Genomic DNA, 25,877 nt, shown 5'->3' with positions numbered 1-25,877 from the left:
TGCTGGGTGAACCGCTGGTGCGGTGGATTAGGTCAGACAGCTAGTGTTTCTTTGATGCCATTGGGGATTACGACTGGACGGCCAGAATCTTTCGACCACGGGTAAGCCACGTGCGTGCGACGGTTGTTGCGTCAATTATGCCGGCAGTCGCGACATGAAAGTAGAGGTCCGAGATCGAAGCCAAGGCGACGGCGGGACGCCTGCAATTTGTTGGTGGCTCGGCGTGGGGGGTAAGCACGGAGAGAACCTATGGGGTCGTTTACATTTGGAACTCAAAACGTGAGTTGGAAACGGACTTGAGTAGTGGAAACCAAGTGAACGTGTTGAGAATAAATTCTGCATAATTGCGGACACATGGGCATATCAACCCGGGGCGAGGACTAACTGATTTGTGTGCGCAAGCTTAAATTGCTGCCATCGCATTCGTACATTTCATACTGTCGTGTCTAGTGTCCTCCTGTCTTTAAGCATAAATCTTAGGTGTAGCCGCCGAATGCAGCGTTCCTCCTGTACAGCGGCGAAGTGCCGGTGAAGTTGCCACTTTGAGTGGTGAACGAGGAAACGTCGCTCAAGGACTTCACGCGTCCGAGAAGGAGCTCGAGAGTCCTGTAAGAAGCACCGGGCGCATAGCCAGGAAGCTCGTGACCTGCAAGCTGGACCTGGTAGAAGGTCAAGCCACGCTCGTGGCCCCAGGATCCGAGGTAGCCAGCTCCAGCAAGAGCGCCACCGTTGTACTCGGGGTGGTAGGGTGCGTAGAATGGAGTGTCAGGGTAGGACTGGAGGCCCTGGACGCCGTGCCACTGTTTAATGTTAGCTTTGTAAGATTTGAGAAAAGGATTGGGAAACTCACGGTCATGTTCTGGATGGCAAGAAGAGTGCCGTTGGTGTTGAGGAGCATGTCAAGGTTACCGGAGCCAATCAGAGTGTTGTTCGTGTACTCGATAACACGCTGCAGCACGCCGTTCTGGGCAGGACCCAAGCTCTCGTCACTGACAGTCTGGTTGGTCTCGGGGTCGCGGAAGACGCCGTTCTTGCACTGGGCCCAGTCCGAAGGAGGCACGTTCAGAGCAGCCTGAACATCCGTGCGGTTGAAGTAGATCTGGGCACCAGGAGGGACGTAGTCACCCGTGTTGACGGCACCGAGAACGGAGTAGGGGTGCGGACAAGTTTCGGTGATGTGGTAAATGTTGAAGCACGGGTTGATCTCCAGAATGGCCTCGTAGGCGTTCTCGAACTGATCACACGAGTAGTTGTTCGCATATGTGGCGGCCGGAAGGACAGGGAACGACTCCTGCGGCGGAGGGAATGTCAGGTACTTCTCAAGGTACTCGGTGTAGCCGCATTCGTCATTGCGCTCCCAGACGCGGTCCAAGAAGGACTGGTTGAGGAAGAGAAGGTTGTTCCAGTACTCCAGGTAGGGAGCGATTACCACCTCCTGCTGGGTAGTATCGTCTCCAATGATGGGATCGTTGATGTTGATACCCTTGAGAGGCATGTCCGGGTCGTCGGCGGTGATGAAAGCGTCTGCGATGTACGGAACGTAGTAGCCACCGTAGCTCTCACCGGTCAGGTAAAGGTCCCAGCCCTCGACGCCGAAAGTCTTGACGAACTGCTTGTAGAAGCCGACGAATTGCTGGCCGAGCTGGACTTCGTTGGTAATGTTCGGTGTGCCTTGCGTGAAGCCGACGCCGATGGGCTGCTCGACCCAGACCATGTTGGTCAGGTTGACCCAAGTGTACGGGTTCTGGACCGGGGCAAGAGTACCGGCCTCCCATGTGAAAGGACCATTCTCCGTTAGCAGACCGCTCAATGAGCTACAGCCGGGACCACCGTTGAACCAAATAGTGATCTCTTCTTGAGGGTCCGGGTTAGTGGTAGGGAAGAACCAGAAGAACAGCTCGCGCGTCTCGTCGGCATCGCCAGAGATGGGCAGCAGGCCGGCGTAGGACTCGCCGATGTCGAAGGGCACGTCAGGAATGCCGGTACCGTTCACAACATATTTCTCAGTGGAGTTGGTGAGGTAGTTGAAAGCGCGCTTCTGGAGACGCTCGTTCTTGAAGGGTTCGTTGGCAACTCTCTTCTCGATGACCGGCTGAGGGCGCTGTGCCTTTCTGAAAGCCTTCTCGGCAGGGTTGAGGGCAGAAGCTGTGCAGGAAAGGCCAAGAAGAGCCAAAAGGCTTGATGAGAAAAGCATGGTCAAGACCTAAGCCACGAACCAGGCGTGCGAATGGGGATGGGAGTCTAGCGGGGGGCTGCAGGACAAGCCTTTAAGTATCGTGAGCTACGGCGCTCAAGCATTTAGCCCAGGCGTAACATTGTCTGATCTGGTTTTGGCCCTGCAGAAGCACGTTTGACACGAGCAGGCACCTACCTGTTGTCGTCTAGCGGGCGGCCGAACGAACCCGGGCGGGCAGGTCATTATTGGGTAGACATGGGCGATGCTTCGACCAAGGTCGGGGCCGTTGGATCGGCTGGTGACATGGCCGTTGACGTCTTGCCGCATGAGGCAGGTCAGTGAAAGTCGTGATGGGTCGGCGTGGATCTGAAGGCTGGTCGGCAGCGGAAAGCAGCGGGCGGTCGCCCTGAGCCGCCGAACCGAGGGTGCAGGGATTGCAAGGCGCAGCGAGCGCAGCACGATAGATCGACACGACCGCGCGGTCACGGTAATATTGCTCTCATCTCAAGCTATATTGTGCTGCGAGCCGGCAGGTGGAGGCAGAAGCGTCCTTCACCGCGGATGTCGCGTGACACACGAATCGGCGCCTGCGATGCAGGTCCGACGGCTGCCGGTCACAAGCGAACGCGCCTCCAGATGCAACGAAGTTGTCGTGGTTGTTTTGATCCCCGGCCTTCAGAGCGCCACTAACGTCACTGTTGCTCCAGCTGCAGATGTTTAGATACTCTAGATTGCCTGGAGTACCATGTACAAGGTTTAGTACTTTCAGCCTGCTCGTACCGGCACTACCAAGCTCAACCCGATACGAGCATATGAGACAGTTCTCCTCTATCAAGCTTTCAATACACCCAGGTCCCCATCACGCTCACGCGCCTAGCTGCTTCCGATACATGGCTTCCATCTCGCGACGCACAGCCACCGCCTGCGATTTCTCGCTCCATTCGACATCCTGCCAACTGAGACCCGAACCTTGCTTGATGTCCTTCTTCAGCACCAAGCCATGTGCGAGCCCTATGGGCAACCCCTCGATAGCCAGGGAGTCACGAGCGGGCATCAGCTTTCCGTAGACCATGAAGCCCCCCTCGCCGTCAAGCTTCTCCCCGGTTTGCAGATCGCGCTTCGCGGTGGCAACGACATCGCCAGCGAAGGTCTTGCTGGAACCAGTCGGCTCGCCCCGACACATGATTGTCGCGACACTGACTCCAAGCTCTAGTCCAATGAGATGGTACGGTTTGCTCTGTGCGGCGTATCGACCGGTGGAATCCGTCTTCATGCCATACTGTGCGAAGCATTCCTTCTGATATTCTCCGGGAGCCTCGAAGACGACATAGACCCCCCATCGTAAGTCATTGAACACAGGACGGCCGTCCGTTTCTAGGCAGGAAACGACTTCCACGGTCCCCTTCTTGTCGAGTTGACCGCCGTCACTCGCGGGCCTCAGCACATTCGGAAGGTCATGGATGCCGCACGGAGGGAAGCGAAGACCAGCCTTCGGAGGCGTCAAGTCGCACGCATTCGCGACGGCTGCCATTTCCAATGCACTCTTCGTCCCGTCGAGGAACGAGTTGAACATCTGCGGATTTAAGTCCTTCGTCTGCTCCTGCGTGAGCCCGTAATGCGACCATACCGTGTCCGGCGTCGAAGCGTGGTACGCAGGCAAGTGCTTGGTGCCTTTGCCGGCACAGACAACATCGAAGCCCGCAGTCCGCGCCCAATCGACAAGCTCGGCAATGAGAGCAGGCTGGTCGCCGTAAGCCATGCTATAGATGATGCCGGCCTCCTGTGCCTTGCGAGCAAGCAGCGGGCCAGCGAGAACGTCTGCTTCGACATTGATCATGACGATGTGCTTCTTGTGCTCGCAACAAAGAAGAGCATGGCGAACGCCAGCAGCTGGGCTACCTGTGACTTCTAGGATGACATCGACGCCAGGCGTAGCGATCAGCTCTGCTGAATCCGTGGTAATAGCCGTCTTTCCACTGCTGATGCCGTCGGCCACTGATGTAGTCGCTTGCGAGTCATATTTCTCTTCTGGAAAGCCCGTACGTTTGAGAGACGCAAGAGCTCTTTCTTTGGACAGGTCGGCGATACCAGCCAGTCGCATACCGGGTGATCGGTGAACTTGTGAGACAACTGCGCATGGTATCAGTACACATTCATCCCACTGAACGTTCCAACAATACTTACACATAGATCCAAACTTGCCAGCGCCAATCAGACCAATCTGGATAGGGTTTCCGCTGGCCTCGCGCTCAGCGAGCTTTGTCGATAAGCTTGTCATGTTCGCAACTTCTATTATATGTTTACTAAAGGAATAACTACCAGAATATTCGGAATTCAAAATATCAGAGAGATTGCTGCTTGTCGTAAAAAATGTTCGCGAGCATATGTACTGCCTTCATGCACCTTTGTTCCGAAGTCGCTGTTGGCGAGATCAACACCCCGCATCGAGCTCTCTCGGTAACCCGAAGCGATCGTCCCTCTTATTGCCGGCAACAACCAAAATCTACAGACATGCGAGCCGTTAGGTTAACTCTAGGCGTTCAATTGCACGTGGCTTGCGCCTCGTATCGAAGTTGGCACTTGCTAAGCTGCTTTTTCTCGGTAAACAGACTGATCGCCTAATAAAACGTACGATCATTGTTCCAGAACGGCGAAGCCTATTGTATCTTCGTTCATGACATGGAATTGGCTTGGTGCTCACGCGTAGAGGCAAGCAGTCTGGTGATTGCTGTCGTGCCCTGACATTGCAGGCCAAATGTTTTGATTATTCCGTTGATTCTAAGACGACGTCTTCACCAACTTCAGCATCTTCACCGCGTTGCCGCCCATCACCGCGTCCACTATCTCTTTATCCCCATCAAAAGTCGTCGCCACTGCCTGCTCGTTCGTGCTCACACTCATCCATTTCTCTTGCCCCTCATCCAAAGGTGGGAAGAACGGGTGGTCTGTCCCAAACATCAACCTGTCCGCGCCACTAACCTCGACAGCTGCTTTCAAGCCCGCTTTACCGTAAGCCACTGCATCCAGGTAGACGTTGTTCTTCAACACATCCCACACGCTTCGTCTCGACTTGAAGCCGGGCTGGCCGTGCAGGTGGCCGTCGTGCTCAATGCAGCTCTCAATGCGCCCAGCCAAGAACGGCAGCGTGCCACCCGAATGCGCGAGAAGGACGGACAGTTTCGGGAAGCGATCGAAGACTCCTGAGAGTAGCATTCGCGTGACGGCGATTGTAGTTTCTAAAGGAAAGCCGAGCGCAAGAGGAAGAACGTGGCCATAGTCTCCAGCGCGAGGACCGTAGACGGACGAAGGCAGGCCATAATGCGGGTGTAGGAAGATGATCTGACCGTGAGCTTCCAGCGCTGCGTAGACTGGGTCTAGAGCCGGGTCGTCGAGCCCGGCTCCCATACCTGAGGTGCCGATGATCACGCCGCGCATTTGGTCGAGCGTGTTGAGGCGGGCGATTTCCGCCACGATGTCGCCGGCTTTTGCTGAAAGTGGCAGAGTACCGAAAGCGTACAGTCGCTCGGGATGAAGGGCGCACATCGCATTCACGTCGTCGTTGATCTCTTGGGCGGTTTTGGCGGCTGTGTCGGCGGGTAGCCAATCTAGCCAGGGATTTGCGAGGCTTAGGACTGAGATGTCGATGCTGTGGGTGTCCATGAAGGCCAGCTTTTGGTTGATGTCGTAGTATTCGGGCCCGATTGGTCGTCCTCGCGAAGTGCTGGCTGTGTCTTCGGCGGGGAGGATCACGAGGCGTTCCTGCATTGGGTTGGGTGAGTCTGGAAATGAGCGGACGTAGGGGACTTCGCCCCTGGAGCGTAACAGAGCCATATAGGCTGGAGGGTAGACATGGGTATGGACATCGACGACTGGCATGGTTGCGGTTGTTCTCGATGCTGCAAGTCGGTTTCTGATGGAATCAAAGGGTATGAGTGGGTAGTTTACTAAGAAGTGAATGGAGAGGATGCCAAGCAGAGTCAATGATCAAGCGGATTTGTACCAGCGCCTAATTCTTCAATTTGGGTTGGATTGCTTAGATTGCTATGTTACCTTGTGCCTACTTAGGCTCCTCATCAATGGTACTCATCCCCACGTCGCGTACCCCACCAAGGCCCGGACCCCGCCGCATGCGATAAGCCAGCACATCAAAACAAGATACCGGATAAGGCAGGCAGCTCGGAAGCTCGTGTACCACCTAGGCGCATGATAAAGATAAGGGAGCAATCTGGCCGGGCGGCTTTACCCCATTCACGCCGTAACTCGAGACGCAAAAGGCCAGGTATATGGAATGCGACTTCGCCCACGACCTAGCTATCAGTCTCAATAATCCACAATCAAAGATTCAATCACCGAGCCGCAGCTCACTTGTTCAACATGACCGCAATTCCGCAAGTGACCTCAGCTGTCTCCCACGACTCCCTCGAGATCCCTCTCATCGACTTCTCCACTTTCTCCAGTCCCACCGCAAGCGCCGAAACCAAACTCACCACTGCTAAAGCCATTCTTTCTGGTTTCCAGAATGCCGGTTTCATCTACCTCCGCAACCATGGCATCCCGAAGGACGTAGTCCAGCATACCTTTGCACAGTCGGCCGAGTTCTTCGCCCGTCCGCAAAGCCAGAAAGACGCTCTGGCTTGGACAACGCCAGAGGCGAACAGAGGCTACGTAGCTCAAGGCCGCGAGAAAGTCACGGATTTCACGGATGCCAAAGAAATCGAGGAGCTCCGTGCCGCTGAGGGCGAGGATATCAAGGAGAGCTTGGAGATTGGCAGGGAAGGGGAGAAGGATCACCCGAACCATTGGCCTGAGGTCGATGGCGAGAAGTTCAAGGCTTCCATGCTTGACTTTTTCGAGAAGTGCAAGGACTTGCATGTGCAGGTCATGAGAGCGATTGCTGTGGGTTTGGGTATTGATGAGAAGTGGTTTGATAAGTATTGCGATGTGGGAGACAATACACTTAGACTCCTGCATTACCCTGAGGTGAAGGCGACTGTCTTCAAGGAGAATGAGAGGAAGGTGAGGGCCGGAGCGCACACGGACTATGGGTGAGTGTGAAATTCTGAGAACAGCATGACTGACCTTGCTGACCGTACTCGCAGTATACTCCCCTACCCGGCGATTGATCCTCTCCTACTCCACTGACAATGAACATCATAGGCTCAATTACCTTGCTTTTCCAGGACATGGCTGGCGGATTGCAGGTACTTTCTCCTAACGGTAACTTCGTCAACGCCACACCCATCGAGGACACTATCGTCGTGAACGCTGCCGACTTGCTCGCAAGATGGTCAAACGACACCATCAAGAGCACGAAGCATCGTGTTGTTGAGCCGCCTGCGCCGGCTGCGAGCGGAGTCCACCCTGCGAGATACAGCATCGCGTATTTTTGCAACCCGAATTTTGAGAGCTACATCGATGCCATTCCTAACACAGTCGACGAGGCGAAGGGGAAGAAGTACCCCGGAATCAACAGGTGGGTCAATCCTTTGCATGCCTGAGTTCAGATACTGACCCATTCTTCACTAGCGGCGAGTATCTTGTTCAGCGTCTGACAGCGACATACTGATCTTCTGATCCGGTGGTGTTGTTGTGAGGGTTTGGGCACAGGCGATAGTTCAGCGTTTTGCCTCACATTTCATGTGTGAGTCTGACTTTGGGGCTGAGGCTGATCAGGCATCACGGCAATCAAGGGAGCAAAGGAAGTGATTGGAGTTCTCGCGGTATGTGAGTATGTGATCAAAAGTTGATGACTATCAGTTGGTCAAGGATGCTGCCGCTCTTCGATTTCGGGATTGTGCGGGATTGGCCAGCTGTTTCGCTGAGCGTATAACCCCAACCCTAACCCTATCGACCCTATGTCGTTCATTTCCAATAGGACTTAGTCGTCTTAAGAGGTGAGCAAATGCTTTGAACGAGGATTTAAACAGACTCTTGAGATCGTCAGTATTCTCTGGCTTTCCTAGCGCCCGGCAAAGTGTCATGAATATCACAACTTTCGTTGATCGGTTGAAGCTGCCAAGTCTGGTCAGAATCGACAGTGTGAGAAGTGGACGCGTTGTCGCTGCCCGTATGTAGCCAACAATACTACTTCGTGCGTGTATGTATACTGGGCGTACGTCATGAGAGTCGCCTTCCTCATACTATATCTTAATGTCCCAGACCCTTCGCTCTAGCTTTGGCGACGTCGCTCCAATATCTCTCAGCGGTCCTTTCTCTCAGCTTCCGTCCGTATCTAGTCATCACGAACAAACTGCCGTTCCACACAAGGCCAATACCCGCCATGATACAGTACACACGAAGATACCCACTCGCATTCAGCCAAGGCGTAATGCCATAGTTGACCGCAAAAGACAGAGTGTTCCTGATCAGGACGCAAGTCGTGACCATCGATCCAGATAGCTCGGGGTAGCTCGAGATGGCATATGTCAGAGCGGCTCCAACGCAAAGGGCTGCGTTGATTGCAATTGCGACCTGGCTGATGACCAGTGCCATCCAGTGGAGGTGGTAGGTGACGCCGAGGCCGTAGAGGATCATTGAGAACGGACACAGGAACATGCTTGCGATGAAGAGATACAACTTTACGACTATCAGTGGGTCGATTAGGAGAACGAAAGGATTCTGAGGACGCTTACCGCATGTTCTGGCTCACTGATACCTCCATTGCGACGCGCCAGTCGAATGGTGAGCATCTTGCCGACTTTGCCGCAATAGTAGCCACTGAGGACGATATTGTCAGCTCGACACGGGCGATTCGTTGCGAAGAGACCTTGACTTACCCGATGAATGTACCAATGACGCCTCCGGAATAGGCTGCAGCGACGCCTGCAGTACTGAATCCGTACATCGTTGTGTATACCGTACCGATGGTGGCATTCTGTACGCCCTGCCAGACGAGACTGTTTGCGCCATACATAAAGCTAGAAAAATTATCAGTGAAAGGTCAAAGGAGGAAAATACCACGATTCACAAACCCAGCATAGACCACAGACGGATAGGTAAAGCCCTTGAATGGCGCCAGCATGATGTTGAGAAGTCGGTTTGGTCGTTTCTTGTCTTTGAGGCTGAGTTTGTCCTTGAAGGTCTTCCGCGGCCACTGGACCTCTCCGGATTCGTAGTCATCTGATGAGACCGGCCTGACATCCTCAGGGCTTGTCTTCTTGTAATTAGTGTCAGCAGCGCTTGCTTGAGCATCCATGTTTGGCTTTTCAGGAGTCTTCGTGTTGGGAAAATCGGACTGCTCTGCCGCAGGCTCATGTTTTCTGTCGTAGTTCGTCTCCTCCATGAAGAAGAAACAGAACACAAGAGTCAAAGCAAGAAGGATGGCCCACCACTATCATCAGGTTAGCGAATGAATGCGTGCTGGACGAATGACGGTAGTGCCTACCCTGAGTGTCCACTCCCAACCCATGCCAACATTGATGAACCCTGCCAGCATCGGCGCCAGCTTACCGGTCAACGCAAGTGACCAACCATAATAGGCCATATACTTCGGCCGTTCGTGAACAAACCAGATGTCGGTGATGGAGATCTCGGCCAAAGACTCTACCGGCGAACCGAAGAACCCGAGGAGAATACGATTCGCGGTATATGTTCCCGCGTTCGTGCAAAGTGGCGCGGTAGCAAGGATTACAATGTTAGTCGCGATGGAGAAAAGATAGACAGGACGTTTGCCGTATTGCAGCGCAATCGCTTGCCAGAAGATGCATCCCCAACTGGCCTCAGATGTCAGTCATCGAACATTCTCTGAATTATGCCCGGACGTCTTACCCGTACAACAGGAACATGATACCGGTTCCATTGTTGATATCAGCAAGGCTCAATGAAGTCTCCTTGCGAATTGGTGTGACAATAGAGTAGACCGCACTGGAAGGAATCGCAATGAAAATTGTATAGATCACAACACATGCTGTAGCAAGAATCTTGCGCTTGAAAGCCCAGTTGAGTGGATCCTCTGGATCTTCGCTGGGCTGGGGTACAAGCAAAATGTCTTTCTGACCATTCCCTGCGGCGTGCTTCGAGTATTCGTATCCGTCTTCGTCGATGAGGCGAACGGTACCTGGAGGTAACGTTTCGATTGCGTCTGGATCCCGATGTTGAGCCCCAGACATGGTTGGGTATTGTTGTGTGTAGGATTGGGGAAAATGAGGGGATGGTCAAACCAACGGCGGGTTGAAGAGCATGAAAGAGCGAAGACCGATCGTCAAGCCAAACATTCACGGACGTACACAACAGATATACCCATCAGTATAGAAACAGAAAGGGCTCGTTGAAGGCAACCCAATGCGGCTTATCTGGGGTTGCATCAAGAGTGATAAGGTATGTACTGTCGGAAAGCCAATGCTGTCGCGAATGAGGAGGTGGCAAACGGATAATTCAGCTGAATAGGCGGGGAGTGGCGTCAAGCATTTGGCTTATCATGATGAGGATAAGTACTCGCTCTTGTTAGGCAACGCTGTCGATCAATGCAAGGACGGCTGTAACCGGCTCACCATCTTTCGCCGTGAGTTGCCTCTGTGGTGCTCCGTTAATGGATAATTCCCTTTTCGATTCAATCATAGGAAGAAGAATAGAGCGAGTGTAAGGCGATTTAAAAGCGTTAATGCTGAGACCAATGATAAGTACCAGATCAGCGGCATCACTTTGCATCGCGAGATTGATCTCTCGAGCGCTGGGACATGCCATGTGTCAAACACGTGGCTGTCATGACATGCTGCTAGTCCACGAGGCAGGCACCCCAGTCCTCCGCTAGGTCACAATCAAGAGATAGAGAGGCAGATTGATACTACTGCTTGTAAACGTCTTGTAGCAGAGGGACTGTCGCCGACGAGTGTGGCGTTATCGAGACAGAATAAACACAGATTCGGAAGGCCACAGCGAGAGGAGGAACGTGGCCTCCGCGTGGGGAAGCCCGAACAACCACCAAGTCCGTTGGCGCCAAGCGCTCGGGCAAGACTGCCTATCTATTGATCCACTTCGGCAGACTTCAGCCCGACTCATGAGAGACTCATCCATCCCCAGCTGCATCTTCAACGGGCATCCCAAATCGCGAAGACCCACTCATCCGGAGCAAATATACTCGTCTATCGCCGGCTTTCGGGTCCACATCTGCGGCGGATGAGATACTGCAATCTGTTAGTTATCAGAGCGAGTAGAGAGGGTTACAGAATAATGTGCCTCAAGCGCAATCATGGGAGATAAGTCGAACGTGAAGGCGTGCTTATTTCGCGGAAGCAATACAAACCTCATCGTTGCCAATCCATCTCACTCGTCGGCCAGCAACAAGTGCCTGTGATCAGTTGATATCAGCTCTTAGAAGCCATTCCTCACGTACTTACTTCAAGATGCCTTTACTCGGTGATAATGACAAAGCCAGCAGCCCACAACATTTAAAGTCATGGGAGGAAAAGGCTCAGTGGGCTCGAGCGAAGCGTGACGCTTCGCTTGCCAAGGTCAAGCCAGTGTTGCAAGGCGTCCCTGAAGAAAACGACCTACCCATGAATTGCCAGAGCCTGGCTTCAGCAGTCTTGACTTCCAGAGAGATCGAGATCACTGAACGGTATGGTATCTTGGACCTCCTGTCGGAGATGCGGACCAGGCGAGTTTCCGTTGAAGAAGTGACGCGAGCATTCCTCAGACGGGCTGCACTTGCGCACGCTGCGGTAAATGTCTCGAGCCCCATACAGAAGTAGCTGAGTCTAATGATGACTTTCGACAGACGAACTGCCTGGTCGAACTACTCTGGGATGAAGCTATAGAGAGGGCGAAGTATCTGGATGCTCTGCCTGAGCCTCAAGGTGAACTCTTCGGCTTGCCAATTTCTACCAAGGAGCACCAGGGTATGGTGGGCGAAAACATTACTTCGTCAGCATCTTTTGTGGCCTGGCTCGGCAAGAAGCACGGCTCCAACTTGCTGTACGACACTTTCTGGGAGCAAGGATGTGTTTTCTATGCCCGGACGACGCAGCCACAAGCCATTATGCACCTAGAGACGAGCAGCAACGTATATGGTCGAACAGTCAATCCTTACAACCGTAGGCTGACGCCCGGCGGAAGCAGCGGAGGCGAATCTGCTTTGTTGGGAATGAGAGGTAGCATACTTGTAAGTCCGCCGTCATTCATGTTTTGAAACAACCATGCTAAGTCATACAGGGTGTTGGTGGAGACATAGGCGGTAGCATCCGCTGTCCATCTGCACATGTCGGAGTCTACGGTTTTAAGTATGTGGCAAAATCGTTCGTTTTACTAGGCGTTGGTGCTGACTCAATTAGACCAAGTCTCAAGCGGATTTCCACCACCGGTCTCATCGCACCAGCAGCTGGCAAAGAGACGATCGGCGCCTGTCCAGGGCCCATGACTGTGGATCGTGATGCTCTCGACCTTTTCATGAGAGTCGCCGTCGCCGCAAAGCCATGGCGCATCGATCCTTCACTAACAGTGAAGGAGTGGACACCCTACAAATTCACGAGTCCTCCCAAGGTGGCTATCCAATGGTGGGATGGCGTTGTACAGCCACATCCTCCGATGACTCGTGCTCTCAGAGAGGTTGCAGAGCACTGCCGCAATGCAGGCATGGAAGTGGTTGACTGGGACTGTGAGGGCCTTAACCATCAGGAGGGTTGGGATATCCTGTCCGCTCTGTACTTCCCAGACGGTGGCAAGGAGGTTCTCAATTTGATTGCGAAGGGCGGTGAGCCCGTTCTGCCCTTGACCGACTTCATCATCAAAGAGCAGCCGACGATCAAGGACCTGACCCAGCACGAATTGTGGGAGGTAAGTCATGGTTGGACAAACGATCTAAGGGCTATACTAACTGTAGGTTAGCTCTGCGTTCGACGTGATCGGTATCGCGCAATGTATGCAAAGGCTTGGTCTGATACTGCTAAGTCAGGGAAAGAAGTTGATGTGATCATCTGCCCTCCATCGTTTGGTGCGGCAACACCACACGAGCATTCGAGGTACTGGGGATACACTTCGCATTGGAACTTGGTCGATTACCCAGCCGCTGTCTTTCCCGTAACGAAGGTTGATCCGATTCTCGATCCCAAGGATGTTGACTACGTCCCGAAGAACGAACAAGACAGATTCGTGTACGAGATGTACACGCCTGAAAGATTCGCGGATGCACCCGTCAGCCTGCAAATTGTAGGCAGAAGACAGGAAGATGAGAAGGTTCTCGCCGCTCTAGTCGAGATTGAGAGAGCCTTGGGTAGGAATTGAAATGGGTAGCACTTGCTCTCGGCGGTGAGAAAGGATCGGAAGCCTGCAGGACTTACCTTGCTTCGGTGTCACAGGTCTTAGTCCAATCAAAGTGTTTGAACGTAGCTGGTGTGACAGCTCCTGCACTGACCAAACATCGTGCGTTTGTCGTGGATGGCTGCATGTACGCTGCGATCTCTCAATGAAAACACATGAGATCCAACATCGAGCTGGCTCTCGCTCCGTACTCACAAACTGATCCACCATAGACCATGATCACTCCAGCCGACTCTCTCAAGTATGGCCTCAGCCAGTGAGTAGGGGAATATATGTGGTAGACGATCAGAAACGCTGACACCTATCTAGGGTGCATGAGTCGGAGCAACACTCGGATTGCACGATTGTCTGCGGCCCATATCACTTCAAAGTCCACAAGGTCATACTTGCAATTCAATCCAAGTATTTCAAGACGGCCTTCAAAAACGGAACCTTCAAGGTCGGTGGGACGCCCTCTCTTTGCGAACAAAGCTGACGGCAATGACGCGCAGGAAGGGAAAAATGGAGTCATTGAGCTCAAGGCTGCGGATGGTGACACTGAAGAGTTTGACGAGGCATGCGACGATCCTGAGATCGTAAAGCTGATGGTGGAATACTTTTACCACTTGGACTATCCCCGTCCTAAGGACAGCACTACGTCAACTAAGTCCACAAGACAGAGTACCAAGAAGTTGAGGTACAGCCATCCGACATGGGATTCAAGTGGTCAAGAAACTCCGCCACAGGCATTCGACGCCGAGCAGCCAAACGTCAATCTCATGCAACACGCCAAACTCTTCGCGATGGCCGTCAAATACCAAATAGACGGACTGCGACACTTAACTACACAGAAGTTCAAAGAAGCAGTGGCCACTCAGTGGTCGCACGAGGACTTTGCTCATACCATTCACATCGTTTACAACTCAACAGCGGAGGACGTTACGGAGCTACGTGAAATTGTCGCTGATGCTGTCCATGCACACTTCGAAGAGCTGCAGGAGAGACCTGGTGTTGAGGCTTCCATGCGCAGCATTGCGGCTCTGACCTATGGGCTTTTGACTCGGAGTCGCGAGAGAAATCGCAACAAAGGATACTACTATTGAGAAACTTGAATGAAAGCACGTTCTTGCACGTTGAGCGCTAGGTCGTTGGCCAGAATGATTGCGCATAGTTGCAAAATTGTCATTGGCATGTCATAGGCAAGCACTGTGTTGATGTCGATCGAGGCGAGTGCCGCTACAGAAGGAACACGATCATGGAAGAATACATGAGGGACCAGGGGAAGGGAAAGATCGCAGTGCAATAAATCATTACAAGAACAAAATGTAGGGGTATCTGCATTGCCAAAAGGCACGTAACAACAAAAGAATCTGCCGCCTCCATCTGAATTCTCGCATAACATGCTGACCATACCACCCACACTTTTCACTTCTTGGGTGTCTCCGGCACCGCCCATATATCAACATCTGCTTCAGGACCAACCCCAGCAGGCGCCTCATGCGACAACCGCCCAGCATTGAAGTGGCCTTGAGAAGCAACTGCACCAGGCATGCCGCTAGCATCGCCGCTCAGAGGACCAGAAGGAGGTACTCCCTCCTTTGCAGAAGCTCCGGTCGGCGGTGCTGCGAACGGAATGGGGCCTGTTGCAGAAAATACCGGCAGCTGCCTATCCAAGACGGCTGGGCCGCTGAAAATCGCAGCTGACGGGTTGAACTGAGATGACTCTGGTGCGTTTAGCTTGGGAGAAGAAGTCATGCGAGCGGCAGTGGAAGGTCTGCTTTGTGGGGGCGTGGTCTCGTTCATGACTGGCACGAAGCGATAGATTGAGCCGGTGCTAGATTGCCGAGATTGAGGAAACGGCAATGGGGGCGTTGCGGATTGGGGCTGTATGACCGGAACCTCAGGTTGAGGAGCTTCGGGTGCTGCCGCAGGAGGTGGTGCAGGAGCTGGTGCGGGCGCTGGGATAGGTGCTGCGGCCGGCGCTTGGTAAGAAGGAATGATGAATTGCGGTGCTCCTGAAGTGGTGGGCATTATGGATGCGTTGTTGTTTTGCGGCTCGGGATCGGCCATGCCCTGCATTGTGGAAACACCTGCCATGGGATTCTGCTCCATCGGCGGTAGAGGCTGCGAGATTTCAGGTTCAGGCTTCGGCAAAATCGCAACGGGCTCTTGGGGGACTGCGGGCTTCACATTTTCACTCCTGACACCCTCAGGTCCAAGCTTCGCTCTCTGCGCCGGAGTCAATTTTGCATCGGCCATTTGAGCCTCCTTCGCCTCCTTCGCGGCCTTGTTGATTCGCCGAGTCTCTGCGCCTTTCAGTGCCCTCGCGCGCCTTTCGGCGTCCAGCTTCTCCTTCATCTTGCGGTCGTGCTCCTCCCGTGTGCCAAGCTTGAGCGTGACTTTCTTCAACCCTTTCGTCAAAGCATCCATCTCTGACGTGGGCGACATGGCACTCGCAGGTGGCGCAGCAGAAGTCGCAGTCGGGGACTGCATCTCATCGCCTTGCGGCACGGCGGCTCCTTGCGCGTGAGGGGGGAGTTGACGTCTGAACATGGGAGAAACCGGCGCACTAGCGGGTGCGACTGGCTTCTTGAGCTTTGGAGGAGCACGCACTTTCTTCATCTGCGCTTGACTTGGCGCCGCCGGTGGTGGAGGCGGAGGCTGCATGCCTCCGTCCGTTGTAGTGACAATGGCTGGAACGGGAGGAATGTCATCTGCTTCGGTAGGATCGGGGCTGACCGTACTAGCCATGCTAGATCGCCTGCTGGAACGCTTCGCTTGCGCTGGCTGTGCGGCAGGTACGGCAGGTGCAGCAGGTTCAGGCTCCGTCGATACGGGCAGATCGGCGATTGTACGACGGCGGTCGCTCTCCTTCTGAGTTGGCTTGGCTCTTGTTCGTAGTTGTCTCGGCTTTTCAGCTTGATCTTTGTCCGCAGCAGAAGGAGCAAAGGCCGCTTTTTTCGGAGCGGCTAGTTGCTCAGGGGTACAGCTCTTTGTCTGCCTGTCCTGCGGTACAAGGAGACCAGTCAACTCTTGAGTCGCGAGAACCCAGTCGATCTCCGGTGAAGGCGGCGTAGGTGGTCGAACAGAGCCTACAGGTGTTTCCCTCATCGTGCCGGAGATCGAGCGCGCGAACTTTTGAGGGTCGTGCACCTTGTACGCGAACGACTCTGTCGGTGTGGCATACGTGGGCTGCTGACCCATGCGATATTTCTTTACCGCCGCAGGAGGTGGAGGCGGATTTACTTTGGCTTCCAAAGCAGTCAAATTCTCAGCAGACCACCACTGGGCGTCATATCCGGGACGACCGGCTCCGTTTTGTAGCGATAGGCTCGACATATGCTGCTCGAGATCAGATGAACGGTCAATGGGCTGGGCTGGAGCTGACGAGGACGCCGAACTGAGGCCAGATAGGTGGCTTAGCACACCGCTGCAGAGCGCGCGATCGCTGTAGCCTCCCTCGAGCACGCTGATGACACGACCATCACACCCAGTGCCTTCCTCTTGAGCTAATCGTACCATATCCTCCGTGAAACGAGCATAGAACTCCGTGGGCACATTAACCACATGCCTCTGCATGCCCGCTCCCTCCCATTCAGAAGCGTCGAATCCAGCGGATATGAAAATCGCGGCTTTTGGCTGCACTTTCCCTTCTGCGCACAACCGCGAGGTGTGGTGGCGGAGGAAGATGCGCGCTTTCTCGAGCAAGATCTTGTAACGCGATTCGTAAAGTTGCCAGAACTCATCAACTGTCTTCCAGGTCTGCAGATGGACGTTCCAGATGGACTGCCCGTGTGCGTTCTCAATGCAAAGACTGGCTGCTTGAACTTTCTCGTCGTCGCCACTTTCGCAAGGATAGCTATTGATGTCGTGCAGGCTGTAGTATCCAATATCGGGCCCCAGCTTCAGCTTACTGTTCGCTTTTGCAGTTAATCGCTTGATGTTGTTCTTGCTATTTCGATCCCAGGCGATGGATTGACTTCCGTCTCCGTGGTGTAAGTCGAAATCGATAATGGCGGCATGAGTCAGTCCCTGCGTTTGTGCAGCATACTCCAATCCAACGTGCACGTTATTGAGCCAGCAAAATCCAGAAGGGTAATCAGCGCTGCAGTGATGTCCAGGAGGGCGAACGGCGACAAATGCGCGCTTAGTTCGCACATCATGCGCAAAGACAGCATCGACTGCGTCCGCAACGCCACCTAGAGCCCCTTGAAAGGCGTCCAAAGATTCTGCGCAAAGATATAAATCACCTTCGTGCAACGTGCGTTTCTCGCCCTCTTCGGTGGTCGAATCTCTAGCCAATTCCTTCTCTCCGTTCTTCAAGCGCCCTTCAGCCGCCGCACACATGCCTTGCAATTCGCGCATCCACTCCGTACCGTGAACATTGGTGACGAAGCTGCTTCCAACATCCAAAGTACGCGCCGTCTTGCGAATCACGAAAGGCGGCTGATCGCGCACTTCGCCACTTACTGTCGGCGCATTACTCTGCCCCTCATAGTGCCCTCCCATTCGAACAAAGGCCGTAGCAGCGCCCAGGACGCCAGCGTGCAATCTCTCAGGTCGCTCTACGATCATGGAAAGAGAACTCTTGCTCGTGCGTGGACGTGAGAAACGGTGGCCGTAACAAGCATCGTGCAAGATGACCATTGTTTCTGCTCCGATACTTTCCAAGCGGGCGAGCTCACGCGCGAAATGGACTTTCGCGATGTCAGGTGCTGTCACTCGCACGGGCTCCTTGATAGCAGCCATGCTAGACTGTGCTTGCGCTTCTCTGAGGCCAGAAATGAGATTGCTTATGGAGCGCTTGGGCGTCGGTTCCTTCACAACGCCGTCAGAAGGCTGGTGCGGCGATTGTGCAGAAAGTGACGAGCGCGAAGTCCTTTTGCTCAGGCGCGGTGAGGAGGCAGATTGGCGCAGAGCGAACGAAGAAGACGAGCGTCGCGCAGAATTTGGTGTAAGAGGGCCGCTTTGCGATGCAGCTCCCTTGTTAGAAGAGGTGCTCGCGCGGCGGTCCTGTGATAGGGAGACGCGGCGCATGTTGTTGTTCAGATCCTCCTGGTCATGCCCGCTCGTCGCGTGAGAAGCGGCAGACGGCGAGCGGGCGAAAGAGGGTGATTTTGGCGGCAGATCCATACTGGCGAGTCCGCGACCAAGATGTGGTCAAGTCCAGGAAAATTGGCTTAGCCAGTTATTTGCGCATGTCTTGAGGAGGGGTGTGTTTGTCGACGCCTCCCCAAACAGTGACGTCGCGTCCCAGACGCAGGGACGGGATGAGGGTTTCGCGACGTCCTGCCCGCGTCGCCGTCTCCGCAGCCAATCACAGCCTTGCCATGAATCGCTCAATCGGGCATTCGACGACTCCAATTGCTTGTCGGGGCCAGCACCAGAACAGAGTTGATCCGACCTTCCAAGGCTAGAGAGGGACAATTCTAAATCGCTAGCAGCACAGATACTATGTCGGCCTCACAATCAACGTCCTCCTCGGACCCTGCGTCCAATCCCAAAGTCTCACCCGACGACGCAACCTACTACACCTGGTCCTCCTTCTTCTCCATCCTCACCGGCAATGCCTCAACCCGCGAGCGCGAAGCCTACTTCCGCGTCAAAGACACCATCAACGCAGAGGCCGACTGTAAGCGTTGCGTCCGCGACACGAAATGGCTGTTCGCCAACTCGCCCATCATCCGCTTCATGAAGCACAACATCGACCTGCTGGGGCCCAGCGACGGCAGCGCCTCGATAACGCCCGAGCGCGTGATATGCCAGAAATGCGACGCGAAGCAATCCGGCGGCTTCGATCCCGAGTACGGCATTCTCATCTGCGCAAACCAGATGCGCAACTGGGGACACACCGAGGATACGATCGCGCATGAGATGGTGCACGCTTACGATCACCTGCGGTTTAAGATGGACGCGGTGCATAATCTGAGGCATGCGGCTTGCACGGAGATCCGCGCAAGTACGCTCAGTGGCGAGTGTCGTTGGGGCAGGGAGTTTTTCACAAGAGGCCAGTGGGGTGTCACACAACAGATGCAGGAGTGTGTGAGGCGGCGAGCCGCGCTGAGTGTGGCGGCGAGGCCAGGGTGTAGAGATGCGGCGCATGCGAATCAGGTTGTGAACGAGGTTTGGGACAGCTGTTTCAACGATACCCGACCGTTCGATGAAATCTACAAGTGAGAGGATATACGGTGTGAGATTGGTGTTGATGTGGAGCATAGCGCACCAAACATGAACCAAAGAGAAAAGCGAGAGGCTCCGCAGCAAGGGTTGGAGACCCAGTAAGGCCTCGGACCTGTGCCACGGGATGGCCTCAGGTCTCGCCAGATCGTCCTGGTTGTCAATTGCTGGCGGCGGCGTATTAGTCGGTAATCTCAACCCTTTCAAGAAACGCTATGGACTCCAATCTTCGATGGGTGGCATCGGCTGATTTAGAAGAGCGGGCAGTGTACGATAGACAACAGTGTTACATTTCATGACAAGCATATCTGAGCGTCCGAAGCGATGGATGCGCCACAACTATTATAACCCTGTCCCACGATTAAAGCAAGCCCCGAGACTCCACGCCATGCCCTAAATCAATCGCTGTGTTCAAATGCAGAATCAACCTCGTAAAAAGTCGCCCGGCTACCAGGACGTGGGAATTCAGCGCGCAGCGCGTGACTCCATTACTTCTTCTCAAAACTCGCGCGGTTATAAGCCCTTTCGCCCTTAACGCAGTGCTTGATAATCCACGGGTGAGTCTCGACGTCCTCGAGGCTGATCCTCTTTTCTGGGTCGAGCACAAGCAATCGCTTGATCAGGTCTCTCGCTTCGGGACTGAGATTTGGAGGGATCGACATGTCGCACTTCGCGATTCGCCGTTGTGTCATGACAGGAGTGTCTTCGAAAGGCGCTTCACCGACCAAGAATTCGTACGTGAGGACGCCTAGCGACCACAGGTCGACCTTTTCTGTGTACCAATTCTCCTCACGTCCGGGCTTGATCATCTCGGGTGGCAGGTAGTCCAGAGTACCGCACATTGTGTTTCGGCGATTGTTCGGTGCATGTACACTCCAGCCAAAATCGCTGATCTTGATCTCGCCGTGAATCCCCACGAGGATGTTCTCAGGCTTGATATCACGGTGCATGACGTGCTTCTTATGCAGGTACTTGAGAGCGCTGGCCATCTGTGCGATGTACTGCGCTGCTTGCCATTCCGGGAATTTGCCGGCTTTGCGCAGATGCTTGTACAGCTCGCCTTTGCCGGCGAATTCGAGAATGAGGAAGATGCGCTTGCTGTCGTGGAAGTGGCCGTACAGGCGCAAGCAGTGTGGATGCGCCAAGTTTGACTGAATCTCGATTTCGCGGCGCACTTGCTTTTCGACCTTTCCTTGCTGCAGCTCTGACTTATGCAGGACTTTGAGGGCGCAGACAAAGCCTGAAGCGCGTTCACGGGCGAGGTATACGCGGCCGAATTTGCCCTTTCCTAGAGGCTTGCCTATCTCGAACATGCCCAAATGGTATTGTTTTGGCTTTTGTTTGACCTCTTGAGGCTGTGATATAGGGTCTGCAGAGGAGTCGGACGGTCTTGATTCGGCGGAGGAACGCTGTTGCGCCGCTTGTGAAGGGAGAGTGATCTTGGTCAACTGTGCGGGTTTGGGTGCTGCGTTGCTCGGGATCTTCTGGAGGGGGAGTTTGAGGCGACTTTGAGGGCCATTGGCAGCGATAGACTGAAGAGAAGCATTAGCGACCTTGTTGCGCCTCATTTAATATGCGACGTGGGCATATTCACCTTCGATTTGTACGGCACAGGCGGCGCAGTCGTGTCGTAGTTTTCATCTTGAACGCTGACGCCCTCGAGCGCGTGAGAGAGATGTTGCACGTCGGCCATTGCAGATGCTGGTCAAAATGAATGTGCGAGGATGAGCGGAGGCGTGCCCTACGGTTTGTATTATTAGCAGACCGGACGATGCTGGTGCTTGCGGGCCATCGCCCTAGCGGCGATCGCGTTCGCCGCCCCAGGATGTTGAGCACAGCCAAACGTTGCCGTCGACCGGGCAACCCGCCAGCTTTTGGCCAAGCCTGAAACACGTGCGACCGCGGGCGCTGATTCCGACTTCGGGTGGGCGAACCGCCGAATGACGGAATGGACGAGACTTCCATAGGGCGGGGTGAATTTACTCTACAGGTGAGCAATATGCCTGCGCCCTGCCGCTGTATAGTCGCCACCCAGCATACATAAAAGGAAGTGAATGAATCAGAAGTCAGCCGGCTGAATGCTGTGCTGTACACTCCCACACGATGAAGCGCCATCTGACCATCGTGATCAAGCTCGGTACATAAAAGTATGAGCCCGGCAGTAGGCAGAGAACAGCCCCCACTAACGGCCGTGATATAGGCACCTCGTCCATCGTCGATGAGAAAACACACGCGCCTCTACTAAGCACACTCTCGACAATCGTGGAGACTGCGGTCAGCCTCCGCCAAGATGGCCACCGCGTCGTCATATGCTCCTCTGGCGCCATTGGCATGGCCTTGCGCCAGATGGACATGGAGAGGAGACCGAAGCATCTTCCACAGGTGCAAGCATTGGCAGCCATTGGACAATGCAAGTTGATGAGCATGTGGGACAACCTGTTCTCGCAAATGCGACAACCTGTTGCCCAAATTCTCCTCACAAGGAACGACATCGCCGACCGAACGCAATACCTCAATGCTGAGCACACCTTTATTGAGTTGCTCAACATGGGCGTCATTCCCATTGTGAACGAGAACGACACTCTCAGCGTTCAGGAAATCAAGTTTGGCGACAACGATACTCTCAGCGCGATAACATCTGCGATGGTACAGGCCGATTACTTATTTCTGATGACGGACGTGGACTGCCTCTACGATAAGAACCCACGAACAAACCCCGATGCGAAGGCCATTGAGGTTGTGGATGACATCTCTGTCCTGGAAGCCGATACCTCGAGCGCAGGCTCTGCCCTCGGAACTGGCGGTATGGGAACCAAGATCACAGCAGCACGCCTCGCCACCGCAGCAGGAGCCACAACCGTTGTCACTCGCAGCAGCAAACCTGGCAACATCGCCAGCATCGTCAACTACGTGGAATCACTCAAACAGAGCCCCGACAACAGCGAGGAACCCACTCCCTCCGACACTCCCGTACAAACTGTGCCAATCACCAACAACGGCACGGCTCTCGCCGAACCCAGCCTCCCACCTTTACATACACGGTTCCTACCCGCCCCTCAGCCGATCCGTGACCGCTACTTCTGGCTGCTGCACGGCCTGACTCCCCACGGCACAATCTACATTGACCCCGGCGCATACACAGCTCTTTGCAACAAAGCCAACCTCCTCCCCATAGGTGTCGTCGACGTTGAAGGGAACTTCGGGCAGCAAGAGTGTGTCCGCATTTCTGTCCTTCCAGCACGTGATGCAGCGTTAAGCGAGGCAGAAGAGGTGGGACGAGCGTTAGTCAACTACTCAACGAGTGAGGTCAAGCGTATCAAGGGCCGACGAAGCAGTTACATCCACGGAGCACTAGGATATGCCGACAGCGAATACGTGGCACTCAGGGAGAACGTCGCGCTGCATGCTATGGAGAACAGCCGTCCGGTTACGCCGACGCCGGGGCTGATGCAAGACAAAAGGGCTAGCATGGGCCGATTGAGTAATTACACGGCTGGATGAGCGCGGCAAAAATTCTTTTGATTTTTTTCCAGCGGTATCTTCAGTCTTCGCAATTCGGAAAAGAGTGGGGTCACGTGGATGAACTCAACTACAGTCATCATGGCGGTGTCTTGCGACATTCAACATCTAGATCATGATCCAGGGGATGGGACGGGTTTTCTTTCATCGAGCCAATGGCACCAAAGCATCATCGCAGTGTTTCCCTCATGAGTTTCATGAGATGAAAAAAGAAAAAACATGGTCCGCCGCTCACTTTCGTTACATTTGAAAAAGTTCACGTAGCAGGCCTTGACCTGAGAATAGACATCACACACACCCATGCCGGCAGCATTGATCATCTTGTCAATTTCGAATGGCATATCACGCAGCGTTCGCAGCATACGATGTCTTGGTATCATTGAAATGGAAAACTATCAACGCTCGAATCTAAACCTCCTGCATCATATGCGGTTCGAAACTCCACCGTGCAAAACTGCGACGTGAAACGCACCATGCCCTGCGGCTCTATGCAATGTGAAACGCCACTACGCCTCAAGAAATACCGATGGCCGCCTTGAAAATTCTCGCATTTCAAGCGAAATCTTAATCCCGCAAAACATCGCGGATGCTCTCAATCGCCCTTCCCAGCTTTGCCAAACTGATCGCCCTTGCTCCTTTCCCGCTTCCCAGCCCCAGTCGCCGCAGCGCCAGGATTGAAGAATCCAGACGAGTTGCCGCCGCCGCCGACACTCACAGGAGTGCCGTGAATTTCCGATCCCCGGCGTCCCCTGTTTGCATCAACCTCGTCTTCCTCGTCCCCTCCGATCTCAAACTCATCCGTCATCTCGATCAAATCACCCACGCCTCGCACGCCGGTATGCGGCACGCCAACGCTTGCTCGTGCGGGCTTCGCACGTTCAGTGGGCTCGAGGGCATCTTTCGCTTTGGACGCGACGCGCCGCATCCAGCTCTCGATCGCGCCGCCGACGTTTTCGATGTTGATGTGGCCGTTGTTGAGGGCCTGCGAGCTGGGCGTTGTCGCTCCCGAAGCGTCAGAGTAGTGCGGCATTTCGGGCTGGTAGAGGGACTGCTGATTTCGTGGTGGTGCGACGTCGGGGAGGTGGCGGGCGAAAAACTTGTTCAGGCCGTCTTGGGCTGGGCCAGGAGAGGAAACGTTCTTGTTCATTGTGCCGACGCCGCCTGGGCCGGCCAGGTAGGAGGGGAAGTAGCCTGATGTGGCGTTGGAGGTGCGTCGGGCACCGCGGGGTCGTTGTGGAGGGTCGCGTAGAGGCGAGATGACAGGGCGATCTGAGGTGTTGGTGCGAGAGAGGTCGAGCGACGTTGATGGCGTGTCGAGGTCGGAGTAGGAAGCGCTTTTTCGTCTGGCTGGCGGAAAGTAACCGATTGTTCTTCTTGATAGGCGTGCGATTTCGGTTGGTTTCGAGGCACCTGGAAATAAAACCCAGGAGTCGTGGTGCCAGGGTGGTTCTGTATCAGAGTTTGATACCGCGGCGGATAGGGATCGGTGGGTGCTTGTGTTCGTTGAGGCGGAGTTCGTTCGATTGCGCGATAGGTCGTTGCCGTTGGCTACGGGCACTGGAGCTTTTGGAGTTGAAACCTCCTCTGCTTTTCCCGCCGACAAAGCATCGTTCTCGTCGCTTAACAGGTCCGTTGCTTCCAACTGCGATAAGGGCTTCCCTTTCACCGCGCAAGCATCTACGGGCACGACCAAGATCGGCCGGCTCTGCACGGTATCGTTCGGCCACATCCTGTTCGCCTTCCTCAGTGCGTTTGCGGAGCAGTTATATCGTATAGTGATCCCCGCAAGTGTATCCTCTTTCCGAACGTTATGGAGGTAGACCAGTGCATCTCTCATCTCGTGATCCCCAGGCGGCGCCGAAGATGCCATCCCTCCGCGATCCTCATCCGACGTCCTCCTTTTGATCCGTCCTAACGAGTCCGCATAGCTTTCTCCCCGGGTAAGCATTTCCTTCCTCTTCTGTGCCCGCATCGCATTCTCGACTTCCTCTCTCGATCCCATCCCTATGCTTCCAACGCCTGGTGCGGAAGTAGGAGCTTGAGGTCCCCAGTCCGCAGGCGGCGCTGACATACTGCCGCGGGATACATGCATCCGACCGACCGGCCGGCGTGTCCTTTGCTGCATTGCCGGGCCATCGTTTCCGAGCAAGTCATTTGCGAAGCCCTGTAGCGTATTCCACGAGCTACCCCAAAGGTTCGCGATAGGACTCTCATTCCTTTTGCCTTGATTGCCTCGTGAGCTCGTTGGTCTGCTCAACCTCTCGCGTGGTATCGGACTTCCTCCTCGACTCTCGAATGGACTCGGCAGCGGGCTCGCAGCTCTCCTTGTGGGGGCGGTGTTGGGGTTCAGCAGCTGGTTGTCCTCCTCGTTGTCGCCCACGTCACTCAAGCCCGAGATCAACCGGCGGTTGCGAGGACGCAGGGAGGACGAAGAGGCAGGGGTTGAGCTGGTGCGGACATCGCTGGCGTGCATTGTCGGTGACACTGACTACGCGAGCGCTGTTGAGGCGGCTGCATTGATTGCGTGGTTCCCTTGGGAGTTGGCCGAAGCGGACTGCTGTTGTTTATTTCGCGGCGCAGCAGGCCATGGCTTCGTCGGATCGGCGAGTGCAGGAGCAGTGGTGGTGAGTTATAGCATCAGTGGTATAGGGCAATCTCTCATGTGAAACTGGCGGTACAGCTGTCTACCTCCGGTGCTGCACGAGCATCAACCCCCAGGTCCCGCCTGCACCCTGCACCCTTCCTTGAGGGGCCGGCGTCATAAGCCGCTCCA

At 54.6% G+C, this 25,877-nt stretch overlaps 12 protein-coding genes across 12 annotated transcripts; 5 read left to right on the top strand and 7 right to left on the bottom strand.

The window, feature by feature from the left end:
• Positions 1–310: 310 nt before the first annotated feature.
• WHR41_05574 (uncharacterized protein) lies at positions 311–2,299 on the bottom strand. Its single transcript, XM_069374179.1, has 2 exons — positions 851–2,299; positions 311–800 (listed from the first exon to the last, which is right to left on the bottom strand). The coding sequence occupies exons 1-2, from the start codon at positions 2,192–2,194 to the stop codon at positions 477–479; spliced, it is 1,668 nt and encodes a 555-aa protein (XP_069229366.1). The 5' UTR covers positions 2,195–2,299; the 3' UTR covers positions 311–476.
• A 742-nt stretch (positions 2,300–3,041) lies between these two features.
• On the bottom strand, positions 3,042–4,454 carry WHR41_05573 (uncharacterized protein; the record flags this gene model as incomplete). Its single annotated transcript, XM_069374178.1, has 2 exons — positions 3,042–4,306; positions 4,361–4,454. The coding sequence occupies 2 exons, from the start codon at positions 4,452–4,454 to the stop codon at positions 3,042–3,044; spliced, it is 1,359 nt and encodes a 452-aa protein (XP_069229287.1).
• A 500-nt stretch (positions 4,455–4,954) lies between these two features.
• WHR41_05572 (uncharacterized protein) lies at positions 4,955–6,052 on the bottom strand (the record flags this gene model as incomplete). Its single annotated transcript, XM_069374177.1, has 1 exon — positions 4,955–6,052. The coding sequence occupies one exon, from the start codon at positions 6,050–6,052 to the stop codon at positions 4,955–4,957; it is 1,098 nt and encodes a 365-aa protein (XP_069229288.1).
• Positions 6,053–6,550: 498 nt separating this feature from the next.
• Positions 6,551–7,742, top strand: WHR41_05571 (uncharacterized protein; the record flags this gene model as incomplete). The annotated part of the gene is made up of 3 exons (XM_069374176.1): positions 6,551–7,192; positions 7,357–7,649; positions 7,703–7,742. 3 exons carry the CDS (start codon positions 6,551–6,553, stop codon positions 7,740–7,742), a joined length of 975 nt encoding a protein of 324 aa, XP_069229285.1.
• A 581-nt stretch (positions 7,743–8,323) lies between these two features.
• On the bottom strand, positions 8,324–10,284 carry WHR41_05570 (uncharacterized protein; the record flags this gene model as incomplete). The annotated part of the gene is made up of 6 exons (XM_069374175.1): positions 8,324–8,752; positions 8,809–8,893; positions 8,953–9,093; positions 9,148–9,506; positions 9,561–9,888; positions 9,944–10,284. The coding sequence occupies 6 exons, from the start codon at positions 10,282–10,284 to the stop codon at positions 8,324–8,326; spliced, it is 1,683 nt and encodes a 560-aa protein (XP_069229286.1).
• A 1,233-nt stretch (positions 10,285–11,517) lies between these two features.
• Positions 11,518–13,393, top strand: WHR41_05569 (uncharacterized protein; the record flags this gene model as incomplete). Its single annotated transcript, XM_069374174.1, has 5 exons — positions 11,518–11,835; positions 11,892–12,275; positions 12,326–12,393; positions 12,445–12,946; positions 12,998–13,393. The coding sequence occupies 5 exons, from the start codon at positions 11,518–11,520 to the stop codon at positions 13,391–13,393; spliced, it is 1,668 nt and encodes a 555-aa protein (XP_069229406.1).
• A 251-nt stretch (positions 13,394–13,644) lies between these two features.
• On the top strand, positions 13,645–14,511 carry WHR41_05568 (uncharacterized protein; the record flags this gene model as incomplete). The annotated part of the gene is made up of 3 exons (XM_069374173.1): positions 13,645–13,685; positions 13,739–13,868; positions 13,921–14,511. 3 exons carry the CDS (start codon positions 13,645–13,647, stop codon positions 14,509–14,511), a joined length of 762 nt encoding a protein of 253 aa, XP_069229405.1.
• Positions 14,512–14,833: 322 nt separating this feature from the next.
• Positions 14,834–18,541, bottom strand: WHR41_05567 (uncharacterized protein; the record flags this gene model as incomplete). The annotated part of the gene is made up of 1 exon (XM_069374172.1): positions 14,834–18,541. The coding sequence occupies one exon, from the start codon at positions 18,539–18,541 to the stop codon at positions 14,834–14,836; it is 3,708 nt and encodes a 1,235-aa protein (XP_069229398.1).
• Positions 18,542–18,862: 321 nt separating this feature from the next.
• WHR41_05566 (uncharacterized protein) lies at positions 18,863–19,585 on the top strand (the record flags this gene model as incomplete). Its single annotated transcript, XM_069374171.1, has 1 exon — positions 18,863–19,585. One exon carries the CDS (start codon positions 18,863–18,865, stop codon positions 19,583–19,585), a length of 723 nt encoding a protein of 240 aa, XP_069229397.1.
• A 267-nt stretch (positions 19,586–19,852) lies between these two features.
• On the bottom strand, positions 19,853–21,379 carry WHR41_05565 (uncharacterized protein). Its single transcript, XM_069374170.1, has 2 exons — positions 21,180–21,379; positions 19,853–21,117 (listed from the first exon to the last, which is right to left on the bottom strand). Exons 1-2 carry the CDS (start codon positions 21,276–21,278, stop codon positions 20,074–20,076), a joined length of 1,143 nt encoding a protein of 380 aa, XP_069229400.1. The 5' UTR covers positions 21,279–21,379; the 3' UTR covers positions 19,853–20,073.
• Positions 21,380–21,558: 179 nt separating this feature from the next.
• WHR41_05564 (uncharacterized protein) lies at positions 21,559–23,517 on the top strand. The gene is made up of 2 exons (XM_069374169.1): positions 21,559–21,722; positions 21,786–23,517. Exons 1-2 carry the CDS (start codon positions 21,689–21,691, stop codon positions 23,084–23,086), a joined length of 1,335 nt encoding a protein of 444 aa, XP_069229399.1. The 5' UTR covers positions 21,559–21,688; the 3' UTR covers positions 23,087–23,517.
• Positions 23,518–23,696: 179 nt separating this feature from the next.
• Positions 23,697–25,577, bottom strand: WHR41_05563 (uncharacterized protein; the record flags this gene model as incomplete). The annotated part of the gene is made up of 1 exon (XM_069374168.1): positions 23,697–25,577. The coding sequence occupies one exon, from the start codon at positions 25,575–25,577 to the stop codon at positions 23,697–23,699; it is 1,881 nt and encodes a 626-aa protein (XP_069229402.1).
• Between the last annotated feature and the right edge of the window lie 300 nt (positions 25,578–25,877).

Source organism: Cladosporium halotolerans (genome assembly GCF_011745625.1).
Source record: "Cladosporium halotolerans strain TM138-S3 chromosome Unknown Sca15, whole genome shotgun sequence".
NCBI lineage: Eukaryota > Fungi > Ascomycota > Dothideomycetes > Cladosporiales > Cladosporiaceae > Cladosporium > Cladosporium halotolerans.
The sequence above is the reverse complement of the archived record's forward strand: the minus strand, read 5'-3'. Positions and strand labels throughout refer to the sequence as shown.

What these genes read in the sequence shown, in the direction of transcription:
- WHR41_05574 (XM_069374179.1), bottom strand. Translation starts at nt 2,194, where the DNA reads ATGCTTTTCTCATCAAGCCTTTTGGCTCTTCTTGGCCTTTCCTGCACA. An exon ending in TTGCCATCCAGAACATGACC is followed by an intron (nt 801 to 850) that starts GTGAGTTTCCCA and finishes AACATTAAACAG; the next exon opens with TGGCACGGCGTCCAGGGCCT.
- WHR41_05565 (XM_069374170.1), bottom strand. Translation starts at nt 21,278, where the DNA reads ATGGCCGACGTGCAACATCTCTCTCACGCGCTCGAGGGCGTCAGCGTT. An exon ending in CTGTGCCGTACAAATCGAAG is followed by an intron (nt 21,118 to 21,179) that starts GTGAATATGCCC and finishes GCTTCTCTTCAG; the next exon opens with TCTATCGCTGCCAATGGCCC.
- WHR41_05564 (XM_069374169.1), top strand. Translation starts at nt 21,689, where the DNA reads ATGAAGCGCCATCTGACCATCGTGATCAAGCTCG. An exon ending in GACCATCGTGATCAAGCTCG is followed by an intron (nt 21,723 to 21,785) that starts GTACATAAAAGT and finishes GCCGTGATATAG; the next exon opens with GCACCTCGTCCATCGTCGAT.